This window comes from Hydra vulgaris, chromosome 10 (genome assembly GCF_038396675.1).
Source record: "Hydra vulgaris chromosome 10, alternate assembly HydraT2T_AEP".
NCBI lineage: Eukaryota > Metazoa > Cnidaria > Hydrozoa > Anthoathecata > Hydridae > Hydra > Hydra vulgaris.
Window position 1 is genome coordinate 13,129,114 of NC_088929.1, and position 12,990 is coordinate 13,142,103.

Here is a 12,990-nt window from a genome sequence, read left to right on the forward strand (position 1 = left end):
TAACAGCCAAAAGTATATACAAATCCTCTTTTTAAAGATTTAAAATCATGCAGTTTTTTATTTTAAATAATGCAGTAAATCTTTTTCATTTTAAACTATGCAGTAAATCTTTTGTTATTTTAAAGACGTCAAATTGCAATTTTATGCAAAACTCTAATTTTTAATAGTTTATAAGAGATAAATTTTATAAGGTATAAAGAAACAAACAAAAGATTTATAAACATTTGTTTTAACTCTGATAATATTAACAAATACAGAGCATAAAAGTTGCTATCAAAGTAAAATATTTACAAGTCAAATGAAAGATTTATCAAAATAAATTATAATTACGTTAAAAAAGAAATTAAAATATGAAAAGCGACATTTTCTAAAAAAGAAAATTTTAATAACAAAAATAAAAAACAGTGCACAAAAAAAGATTAATATTGTAAAAAATAATATCAAAAAAAAAAAAAAATTTGATTAAGGACAGATTATATAAAATATTAAATTCTAGTTATCGCATTAGTCTTTTAAAAAATCTCTATATATTTTATATATATATATATATATATATATATATATATATATATATATATATATATATATATATATATATATATATATATATATATGTATATATATATATATATATATACTAAGAACCACTTTTTATGGATCTATCTTTGACATTTTGTAAAATAGTTTTAACACACACTTGATCAGTATAGTCTTCTTGTGGTTCAATATATAATGCTTTAGAAAATTTGTCGTCTCTTTCAAATTTCCAATCAGCTAAATTAGATCGGTAGTGAGCAGCCTCAACATGACAACCTATGTAATAATTTGCTTAATTTTAAAGAAATATAAAAATTTTTATTTAACTATTATCATTTAAAACTGGACCTAAACTAAAATTACAAAAAAATCAACAACAGGTTACCAGTTTCTTCATACAAATGTATCAACCCCCGGTAATCATATTCTAAACCACTGTACCAAACACCAAACAATTTTCTTCCTGTAAATAAATGCATAAAATTAAAATTTAAAAGCATAAACGAAAAAATATATATGGTTTAAAGACCATTAACATTACAATAATTCTGATTTTAAATTTTAGAATCTCACCTATTTCTATAGATCTTTTATATAATTGCTCAGCTTCATCATACTTTTTCATGTCATAATTGTATAGAGAAGCCAAATGACCAATGGAAAGAGCAACTTCATAGTCCTAATAAAATTACCAATAAAAAAAGTTTATTTAAAATTTTTTCAAGGAGCAATAAGTTCAACTTAAACTATAAGTGACAGAACGAGTATTAAAAAAAAGTACTAGTTTAAAAAATAATTTTAGAAAAGAAAGAAAACTCACAGAACAACTAAGAAGCTTCTCTTTGATATAAATTGCTTTTAAATGATTGGCTTCAGCTTCCTAAATAAAAAATCACTTTTAATCTACTTCTTAACAGTTTACGTAATATCCCAAAAAAAAGATATTGCAGCAAAATGCTCTTATTTATTTAATGTTGTTAAAACCTTCTTTCAACTCTGAAACATGAACAAACAACTTATGAAGCAAGGGCTACACTGATTCATATCAAACGTAAAATCAGACTTGCAATTACTATTTGCTTAATTATCTCCAATAATTTTCACACATGTTAACCGGATAACATTAGGAAACTCATTAAAAAAAAGGGGAATTTGTATGGTGCACATTCATGGTATTTGTAATGAAATAATAATCACTACATTGCTCTATTTGAACATGCGTTTGATTTGTAAAAAAACTTTAATATTATCAAAAATCATCATTAGGAATAAGTTGTTTTAAAATCTTTAAAAAAATTTATATGAAATTCTTTTGAAAATAAAAATAAATATATTAGGCATTTTTTAATGTCACAAATAAGCTATGAAATCTTATTCCATCAAACCATCTAACTAATCAATCTTCAAATCAATATGCTTGAAACTTTCAACCAGATAGGTTAAAAATAAGGTAATAAATTTGATGCAGACTAACAAAGCATAAAAAAACCAGTTAATAAAATCATGCTAAATATCTAATATAGTCAACAAAAACAATAGCATAGGGATATGTTATTAGTGTGTGTGTGTATATGTGTGTGTGTGTGTGCGTGTAATATAGTGTGGTGTATTTGGAATATGAATAATTTTTCAATTCATGATAAGTGAGTTGTTTAAAGCTATTTTTAGCTACAAAAAAAGTCTATAACATTAAAAAACCCCCAAAAAAGAGTTTTTTATTTAAAGTGTCATCAAATGTATCATCAAGTTGAAATATGTGATTAAATGCACATCAATTTGAAATATGTAATGAAATAATCAGCATTAAATGTGTTATTTAATTTGTTATTAAATGTTTCAAATTTTATTATTTTTATTGTTTAAACATTTATAAGTTTTATCCTATTTTAAAATTACAATATCTGAAACCTTTTAAATACTAAATAAAATGTCAAATGAAACCTCATTAATAATTAACACTTTAGTTAATTAGTTTTTTTTAATAATTAGCACTTTTTTTTGTCACAAAACCATTCATTCAACCATTATTTCAGACAATATTGTTTTAATGTGTGTGACAAAGTTTTAATATGGGCTAGTATGGATAACAAAATTCTAATATTTATGATAAATCCCTTTTATAAACAACAAAGTTCTAGTCTGTATGCCTATTTTCTAGTTTATTAAATAGTTTTATTCAGTAGGCCAAAGTTCCTATATGTGACGTTTATATGACGTTTATACGACTATATATGTGGCGTTTATATGACGTTTATACGACAATATATATGTGACGTTTTTTGCTTATTGTTTTCGCTTTTTAAAATAACTTTTATTTCTTAATTGCAATACATGTAAAAAGAATTTAGATAATATCAATAAATAGATACTATAATATAAATGAGACAGTAGGGAATATAGTAATGAAGATAATCATTTTTAATTCCACTCTACTTTTAAACTTTATGATAAAATTTGCAAAAATGCTTTGGAAGCTTATTACACATTCACAGTGGTTGGTTTTTGGTTGGGACAGGCTAGCCATAATTTCCAATCATAAAAATAGCAAGCACTTAAGTATAAAGTAGTATTAAAACATTAATACTCAATAAATTTTAATTTGAAAATAAGTTTAAATTTTGGCACACCTTTCAATTTTCATTTTATATTACTTTTCAATATGTATCTAGAAAAATCTAATGTTTCCGATTTAGTTTGAAAACAAAAAATATAAAAACTCTAAAAAAATTATTATTACCTTGGGTCTTGTTATTTTGACTTTTAACCATATTTAGATATAATATGTATGGTGCATATCAATCAGTAAAAAACCAATTTTTTTTGTTTACATTTATCTGTGATTTTTTTTAAACTTTTTAATTGTACTACAAAGTTTTAGTTTTTTTAATACTTAAAATTGACTTAAATAAAAACTCTATAGAGCAGATTTTTTTACAAAGGTTTGTATTGCTACTACTTGTGTAGTTTTAAAACTCAAAAATTGCTATGTACATGTTATGTAAAATATAACAATAACTGCATAATAATAAAAAAAAACACCTTGTACTTTTTCATAGATTGATACAATCTTCCTAGGTTACCATAATGCTTTGCTGTTTGAACATTATACTCACCAAATGTATTTCTAAATATACACGTAAAGTGTAATTACAAAAATTATGACGTGTGAATGCAATTTAAATTTAAAAAAAAAAAAAAAAAAAAAAATTAACATAAGTTGCATAAATTAACATAAATTAACATAATGACAACAAATTATTACTAAGAGTTTACAAATTATTACTAACAGTTCATTTTAGAAAAGTTACTCAAAATCAATTTTTCAAGTTGAATTTCTCTGCGATTTTTTTAGTAAAACAGTTTGAAATAAGTTAAAAAAATCAACATTTGTTTTTCATATTTCACATTTTTTCTTAATGCATTCCAATAAAATATTTTTCGAAATTTAAAATGATCAAAATTATCATTTGCAAACATTAAAGAAATAAAGTATTTAATATAACTTCATAAATAGCAGGCATGATTAAAAAAAGATTAAAAATCATTTTCACATGCTTTAATTTTTTTATAGAAAATTATTGAAAATTTTGAGAATTCCGAAACTACTTGGAATTAGCAAAAAATCTGGGTAGTGACATTCCATGGATTTTTCATAATCTGTTGAACATTAATTATTCACTTAAAATACTATTTGGATTGGTTTTGATCAATTTATTTTTGATCATCGTATAAGCTGTAAATTTATTATTTGTACCGGTTAAGTAAAAAGTAAAAATAGTATTAACTTAAAAGAAAAAATTAGTGGTGACAGTACATTGCTACCTTTCAGGAGGGTAGTTTTTGTTAGTAATGCATGTAGTAATGCCACATGTGTATCACCTTTAACTACCTGAGTTATTTCTTTTATCACCTGCATATGCAGAGTATTTTAGATTTTTATTTCCTGTAGGTTTATTTTACTCTTTATACAGCATTCTAGATATTATATGTATAAATTATTATAGACAAGTAATTAAACAAGTAGAAAGAACAAATATATACACAATCAAGTTTATTTTAAAAATCATACTTTGCTAAACGTAATGAATCCATATGAAGACTTTCTGCACACTTTAGCAACCTGTCTTCAACAATTGGGTCATCACTGTCAATTGCAACTTCTTCCAAAATTAAAGCTAAAACATCAATTTTTTAAATTAAAACAGAAATAAAACTTTAAAACTATATGTGGACTCACAGCTCACAATTAAGATTTTCAAGGTTTATTATAAACCATATACGCCCATATACAGTAATATATAACATATATTACTGTATATGGACAATATGCATGTTTCTACTTTAAATAAAAATAAAATAAAACTCAAATACACTCATACACAAAAATGCAAAACAAAACCTTATTTTATGCCAACGTAGTTTGATTCTTTTGTAAATCAAATAAAGTAAACACATAATAATTCATTTAGGTTGCAGAAAAATTTCAATCCAACCAATGAATGTTTTGCAAGTATTGCTAGCTATGTGCATAATTAGATACTGTCCACTCTAGCCTCATAGCAAAAAAGATTAAATTTACCTAAACCAAACCTTAAAACCTTGACCAAAAAAATTCCTTCAAGTCTTTAAAAGATTTTCTGAGAATTAAACTAAATAAGAGTAAATAAAAGTTCTACCAATTCAATTGTAGTACCATTGAATTGGTAGAACTTTTATTTTACATACCATTTTATTATAAATAAAAAATAATTTACCTTCCACTCTTTTAGATGATGAAAGCAACAAATGATCAACTGGAAGAATTTCTAAGAGCACCATCAAAGCTTGTTCAGCATGAACCCTTAAAAAAAGTCATTTTTTATTGTCATTGAATATATATATATAAATATATATGTATATATATAGATCTATAGTTAGGTGTCTTTGGGAAGAGCGGAAGGAAAAAAGTGATTCTTACGCCAACACATACGCCACTTTTAATTACTTTTGACTTTCGTCCAACATTTGCCTGTTGGACGAAAGTAAAAACCATTAATTTAATTACAAATAAATCGTTTTTTAAAAAAACCACAAAAACGCAAATTTAATTGACCAGAATGTTTTAAAAACATTCTGAATGTTTTTAACAATATAAACAATGTTTTTATTTTTATTTTTTTTAATAAAATGTTTTTATTTTTAATTTTTTTAATAAAATGTTTTTATTTTTAATTTTTTTTACTGTAAATCATGCGCGGAGTGTTGCTACATCGACTATCTTATAGCCTGACTCGCAAGGGAGTGCTGCTACATCGACTGACAAATAGCCTGACTCGCAAGGGAGTGCTGTTACATCGACTGACAAATAGCCTGACCCGCAAGAGAGTGCTGCTACATCTACTATCTTTTAGCCTGACCCGCAAGGGAGTGTTGCTACATCGACTGAGGGTTTGGTTGGGGCAGGCAGTCTCTCAATTAATAAAAAAAAATAATTCTGGTCTTGCATTTTAATTTTTACTTTTTGTCAACAAAATATGGAAAAAACTTTCGGACAACATTTACGGGTTGTATATATATATATATATATATATATATATATATATATATATATATATATATATATATATATATATATATATATATATACATATATATATATATATATATATATATATATATATATATATATATATATATATATATATATATGTGTGTATATAAATATATTTATATTTATATATATATATATATATACATATATATATATATTTATGTATATATATACATATATATATATATATATATATATATATATATATATATATATATATATATATATATATATATATATATATATATATATATATATATATGTATATATATATATGTATATATATGTATGTATATATTCACACACACATATTTGTATACATTAAATCAGTTATATTCTTCTTAGCTTTACATCATGCACAGGAGCCACCTAGGCATAAAATTACAAATAAGATTAAAAAAATGTTATTTAAAATATTTTTGTATTAGTTCGAAGCGATTTGTATGAATATGATTTTCAAAATAAAAAAGTTTTAACATTTTCACCAAAAAACTTAAAGCTTTAACTTTACAAAAAATGTTTATCTTCTTCTAGCTTATTTGTTTTTTTTTTACTTCTCCGTAGCAAAGTGATGTAACATTAACACATCTTTTTAAAATAAAATTTTTTTCTAGCGTGCAACTTAAAAAATTTGGTATCCAATATTTCTAAGTGTTTACCAATGATATTGCTGCCATAAACTGTTAAAAATTTTAATTTTTTGTGTAATATTATTGATAGATAATTATTTTTGTTGCTGTAGTGCCACTGTCAATTTTACCCTCTATTTGGGGTAACTTTGACAGTAAAATGTTTTATGCTTTAAATGTTAAAAATACCTTATAAGGGTAACATAATAATTGTAATTTTGACAAATAAAATAGAGAAAACATTTGAAATATATACTAGCACCATCCTACAATTTCTTTTTAAAAATTACCACATTTAAAAAAAATGTAAAGTAGTGCTGAAAACATAACAAAAAATTGTTATTTAAAAGATATCAAATAGATTCAGTTCTGATATTGTCTATTTGAATATATAAAAAAAAGTTTATTTTTTTAGATTTGCTTTTTTTGTTGATTCCATTTCATTTAATCTTGCATGAGATTCATCAGATGTCTGACATTTTGCCAATGTTCTCTTGATTCTTCTTCTTTTTTTGTCGCTTTTCACAGGTTGTGTGTGCTGAAGATGTTTCAATAGTGAGGCTTCTAGTTGTTTTTTTGGAGTCAGAACTTCCTGTATTTCATCTGAGTTTATGACTTGCATTGGTACAGAGCTTATATTATTCATTGATTGCTGGTGTAACTTAATTTTGATTTCCGTTATTACTTGCGCAAATAATTACACCCAATGTCAGAGGCTCTGCCATTGACAATTTCTTACTTGTTATTCTACTTTGCTTTAGTGGAAAACACAAGTTTCAAAAGCCATTATAGCATTGCTTCAACTGAATGCCCCGCTGTCTTTAACCAATTTCAGCAACTGTAGAAAAGTTGTTTTATCTACATTTTTGTATAGCGTTGTATCATAAGAGGTTTTTAAACAGTTCTTCCAAGATGCTTTGACTGTCTTGCAAACACCTACATCTAAAGGCTGTAAAACACTACTTGTATGGGCAGGTAAACAAAGTAGCTCAATGTTGTTTGCAATACAATAGTCTACAACAGTTTTTGATATGTGAGAGTTGTGTCCGTCTAACATTAGAAGCTTCAATCCTTCTAATTGGTTTGTTTCCGCAATAATTATCTTTTCAAACCATTCAATAAATTGGGAGCAGGGGGGGAGGAATCCATCCAACCTGAAGGAGAACAGTTGTAAAGTTCATTGTCCGGACTGCTATTGCACCACGTGCTGTAAAGGTGAAAACCTTTATAAACAATTCATGGTAATAAAAATTGACAAGTTGCAGAACAGCATACCTGCACTGTGAACACTGTTTTAATTGAAGTACCAACCATTTTATGTGGATTCTTTAATCTGCGCTTGCAGAGAATTTTCTGCTTCCGGTTTGAAATCCTGTTTAATCTACATGTCGGTTTGAAATCCTTTTTTATCTACATTGAATATATTTTGTGGCTTATTATTATTATTATTAGATGAATTTTCTCAACAACAACATTGCACGCATACACACAGTTAGCAGAAGAGATTGTCCAATCCAACGGGTAAATTCGTTTTTCCATTTCTCCTCAAAACCACTCATATAATCAATTCCAGGCTTGCCATTCTTAAAGCTAGTGTCTCTACCACTATTGTTTATGTAATCTTGCACAATACTCGCAACATTGCAATGATCTATCCCAAAGCCCGAGTCTCCAACTTTCTGAATTGTATGAACAATCAATGTTTCTTCTTCTCTTGTCAAAATTGTTTGGCGTCCAACTTATTTACAATGCACTTTCTTGAGATGACTAATTAATACGGTAGTGGTGTAGTGGTAAAGCGCTTGCTTCATAAGCAAAAAGTTCTGAGTTCGATCCCCACCACGCCCCTGGTAGTACCGCATTCAACTTGTTTCTCTGCACAGCGGCCTTGTTCGTCAAGGTTCGTGTTTCGGAGTTATAGAGTTGAGAGAGGGTTATAACCACTATTAAGTAGCCTTCTCATCTGAAGTGGCCTTCTAGGCCTTGGGGAGGTGAATAACAAAAAAAAATAAAAAAAAATAGTGTTCTATTAATATTGCATATAAATGCTGCTTTACTTATACTGACATTGTTTTCACTCACATCATTAATGACTTTCTTCATGGCTTCCAGATCATACAATCTGTATGTTGAACTTGGTTAACATTAAAAAAAGTTAAGAATAAGTTTAATTTGTGTTCGCCGTTTTGTGTCATTATTATGTTTACAATTACGTGGATAAAAATAGCTATATTTGTTCATTCAACAGATAACTGTCGCGTTGGTTAAAATAATTTAAACAATAGTCAACTTGTAACTAATAAAAACATTTAATATACACATGTTACCCACCTGGCAATGTAACCCTGCATTACCTTATAAATACAAACACACTTTTAATCAAACACCAAAAAGAAACATCATTTAATCAAACATCAAAAAGACCAAAAACATGTTCTTTTCTTCTTTCATGCAAAACTTTTTTTTTCAATGCAGTACAAAATCATCTTATCTTATGTTAAAAGTAAACTGATTTGGTAGAAAAAAAAACTCATTTATGTTTCTAGGAAAATGTTAGAATATACAACTCTTTTTTTCTAAATAAATATTTACAGTTAATTTTTGCTTTTTTATAGAGTTTTTATATACTCATACATACATATTTTTATATGCTCATACATACATATTTATATATACTCATACATACATATTTATATATACTCATACATACATATTTATATATACTCATACAAACATAAATAAAATAATAATATAATAGTACCTAGCATGTTCAAAATCACCTTTACTGTAGTCTCGCACATATAGAGCATAAGCAAGATCTTCATGCGTCATTGCAGTTAATATATTTTTTTCGCCTAATTGTTCTTTACGAACACTCAGAGCCATCTGAAAAAAAGTGAATATATAAAGTCTTTTCAACAAGCTCCTTTTCAACATTAAACATTTTTTTTGTAATAATGTCCTATGAATTTATTTAGTTAGCAAAAAAAAAAAAATAGAAACATAAACATTATTAAATACTGTAGTATAAATATTTAAAAGTTATTTAGTAGATTATTATTATATTAAGAACAAGATTGTTATTAATAACAACAGTAAACATGTGATATTAATTTAAAAAAAAATTAGAAGTAAACTCTACAGAAATATTATTTGTAATATAAACATTAGGGTAGATGAGAAAAAATTTTGACTTTGGATAGTGATAATTTGTTGGATAGTGATAATTTGTTGGATAGTGATAATTTGTTGGAAATTATTGCTCCTAAATAATATGAAGTAGATTAGAAAAAAATTGTTTGATTTTTTTAATGTCTTCCTTTGCCGCCAGGGGGCTTTAAATCACCATATTTGTATTTTTTTATGCTTTTTATCATTATTCAATTACATAGTAATAAAATAGCTACTCAAGATTAAATTTTATAACCAAATGGTTGTAAAATTTAATCATGAGTAGTTTAAATTGTTGCTCGTGAACGATAAAAGTTAAATGGGGAAAAAAAAACTCACTTTTTTTTATTTTCATTTGACGCTAAAAGACCTTATTCTACCATATTTGTGCATTTTTAGGCTTTTTTTGTTGTTATCAAATTACTTAGTAATTTTTCTTCTAAAATTATTAAATTTTATTTTAAATTGTGATAAATTGTTACCATTAGATGATATAACAAAAATAGAATAGTAATCAAGTTTTTTTTGGCATTCTTTTTCTGTTGTGGGACTTATATTGTGCATTTTTAGGCTTTTTATTGGTATTTTGGTATTGGTATTTGATCCTAATTTTTTCAATTTTTTCCGAAATAAAACTATGTCTGGATTTATAAACCAGTATTAAATTATAAACTAATCATCTATTGAGTGATTCAAACTAGCACTCTTTTGAATTATTATTATTTATTTATTTTAGGCATTTTTAGGCTTTTCTTATCATTTTAATTTACATATTAATTTACTATTTATTATTGTATAAATTGTAGTGATTCTAATTAACACTTTTTAAAATTATTGTTATTTATTTATTTAAAAAAAAATTGTTGAAAACTTTAATATTTATGAGTGTATAAAGATTAGTATACTATAAGTATGTAAAGACTGTCGTATTATTAATATTATATAGATTACCAATATCCACATATATATCAAATAAATGAACTTTTGTATATGATTTATTGAATTTAAATCTATTTTTAAATTTTGTTTTGCAAATTGAATAAAACTAAGTTTATATTTATTTATAAAAAAAACATGAAATCATAGAACAAACCAAGATAAGGCGTCAAAGACGTCATCATCAACAAATATCAAGAATGCTGTTATAGATTTTTTTGATGAAAACAAAATATCACTTGATAATGTGATTGCTATTGGCTCTGATGGAGCTAATGTAAATACTGGTGTGAACAATGGTGTAATAAGATTGCTGGAACTGCATTTGGGATATCCTGCTCAATGGCTAGTGTGTATGTTCCATTTTAATGAACTACCATTAAGAAATTTAGTATCGCAATTAGATGGCACCACTTCAGGACCTACTGCATTTAGTGGCAACATTGGGAAACCACTTGCAAATTGTCATGAGTTGCAAATTGTCAAATTTAATGTCAGACAGAATAACTTACCGAATGTTCTACATAATATTGTGACAAATAATATTAGAAAAGATCAACAGTACCTTTATAACATGTGCAAGTCAATAAAATAGGTGAGGTGAAAGAAAGTTTTAAAAAAAAGCTAGGCCCGTTGGTTCATTCTTGATGGCTGACAACAGCAAATCTAATCCTTCATTTGTATGTTGCAAGCACTCCTCCTTTTACCGAGCCTGTAATACTTACTGATTACATTCTTCGAGGTTATGGTCATTTATGTAAAATGTCTTTCCTTAGGTCTTTTAAATAAAAGGCAATAGTTATTTCTTGATGCTATGCTCTAAGTAAAGATTTTTGTAACTAAAAAAGCATTGGAGACAAAATACAATCTTGACACTCCTTTATAAAAAACCTCCAACCAGACAGGTCTTTTTTAAATGCATTTGTAATTTAATCAAAAAAGGAATTGGCTTTTACTTTATCCTAGCAGGAGTTTGTTCAAAGCTGCTTGAGTGAAAAGTATTAATATTATTAATTGTGCTGTGAGCTAATTTGAAACAAAGTTTCTATCAGAAAAAGTACTTTAGAGTATCAGAAAGAAAATTTGTAATGAAATAGATAGTATTTAACACTAAGTAAACTTTTGAGTGGAATATATTTTAATCATCAATCTTTTCACAGGTTTTTGTTAAACAGCATAAATAGTAACATCATTGTTCAGCTCTGATAAGACAACTACATTGTCTGATCTGACAACTGCATCAAAATGATGTTCCTGTACACAATCTTTTCAATGTTTCAAGCATAACTTTCACACAAAAAACTAAATAAAATAACAGTTTTTTTTTGTTAATTCACCTCCCCAAGGCCCAGAAGACCACTACAGACGGGGAGGCTACTTAATTGTGGTTATAACTCTCTCTCAACTCTATAACTCTGAAACACGAACCTTGACGAACAAGGTCGCTGCGCGGAGAAACAAGATGATGAAGTTAATGAAAATGACATTTGTTTGTCAAACGTTTAAATATTTATAATATATATATAATATAAGCCTTTATTGTCTTTCTCCTTGTTTTTCATGATCCTTTTTTCTATCTTCAGCATCCTTCTACCTTCAGCATCCTTCACCATATCTCAAGACTTAAACTTTTTTTATCTTTTGTTATTTCTCACACAAAAAGCTAACATTTTAACTGCATACTTTCAAATCAATCAGCTCTTTTGATTATTGCTTTGTCTTTTTTCAAACATCTGCTTAGTTTCTACTCATTCTACTTTGAAACTTATTTTTTTTCATCAACAAATTTTTGTGTGATTTTTTTTTACTCACAGTACTTAGGGTCTTCTGTTTGACAACTCTTGTAAATTCAGATTCAGAACTGAGTATTCAGACTCATTTGCGTCCATGGTTTTCTCCAGCTAACGCAGTTTCTATTCATGATTTTTAATGTCCGTTTTTATTAAACAATAAGTAAAAACAAATTTTTTAATAGTAAACCCAACATGAATAGTTTTTGCACAAAAATAAAGTCTACCTTTAAGTTAAGGGACTCACTTACCTCATAATATTTTACTGATAGTCTAACATTATAAATTATCAAGTGACTCACTCACCTCATAACATTTCAATGATTGTCCAACATTA

The 12,990-nt window shown here is 26.3% G+C and overlaps 1 protein-coding gene across 3 annotated transcripts in view; it reads right to left on the reverse strand.

The window, feature by feature from the left end:
- Positions 1 to 252: 252 nt before the first annotated feature.
- Positions 253 to 12,990, reverse strand: part of LOC100202086 (amyloid protein-binding protein 2) — a 38,269-nt gene continuing 25,531 nt past the window's right edge. For all 3 annotated transcript variants that reach the window (XM_065807287.1, XM_065807288.1, XM_065807289.1), the window contains exons 10-17: positions 9,518 to 9,642; positions 5,292 to 5,377; positions 4,607 to 4,712; positions 3,577 to 3,661; positions 1,358 to 1,417; positions 1,111 to 1,216; positions 923 to 1,000; positions 253 to 813 (exon numbers count right to left, since the gene is read on the reverse strand). In XM_065807287.1, the coding sequence (XP_065663359.1) occupies positions 638 to 813; positions 923 to 1,000; positions 1,111 to 1,216; positions 1,358 to 1,417; positions 3,577 to 3,661; positions 4,607 to 4,712; positions 5,292 to 5,377; positions 9,518 to 9,642 (822 nt within the window). In that variant the 3' untranslated portion in view covers positions 253 to 637. The remainder of the gene's footprint in view (positions 814 to 922; positions 1,001 to 1,110; positions 1,217 to 1,357; positions 1,418 to 3,576; positions 3,662 to 4,606; positions 4,713 to 5,291; positions 5,378 to 9,517; positions 9,643 to 12,990) is intronic.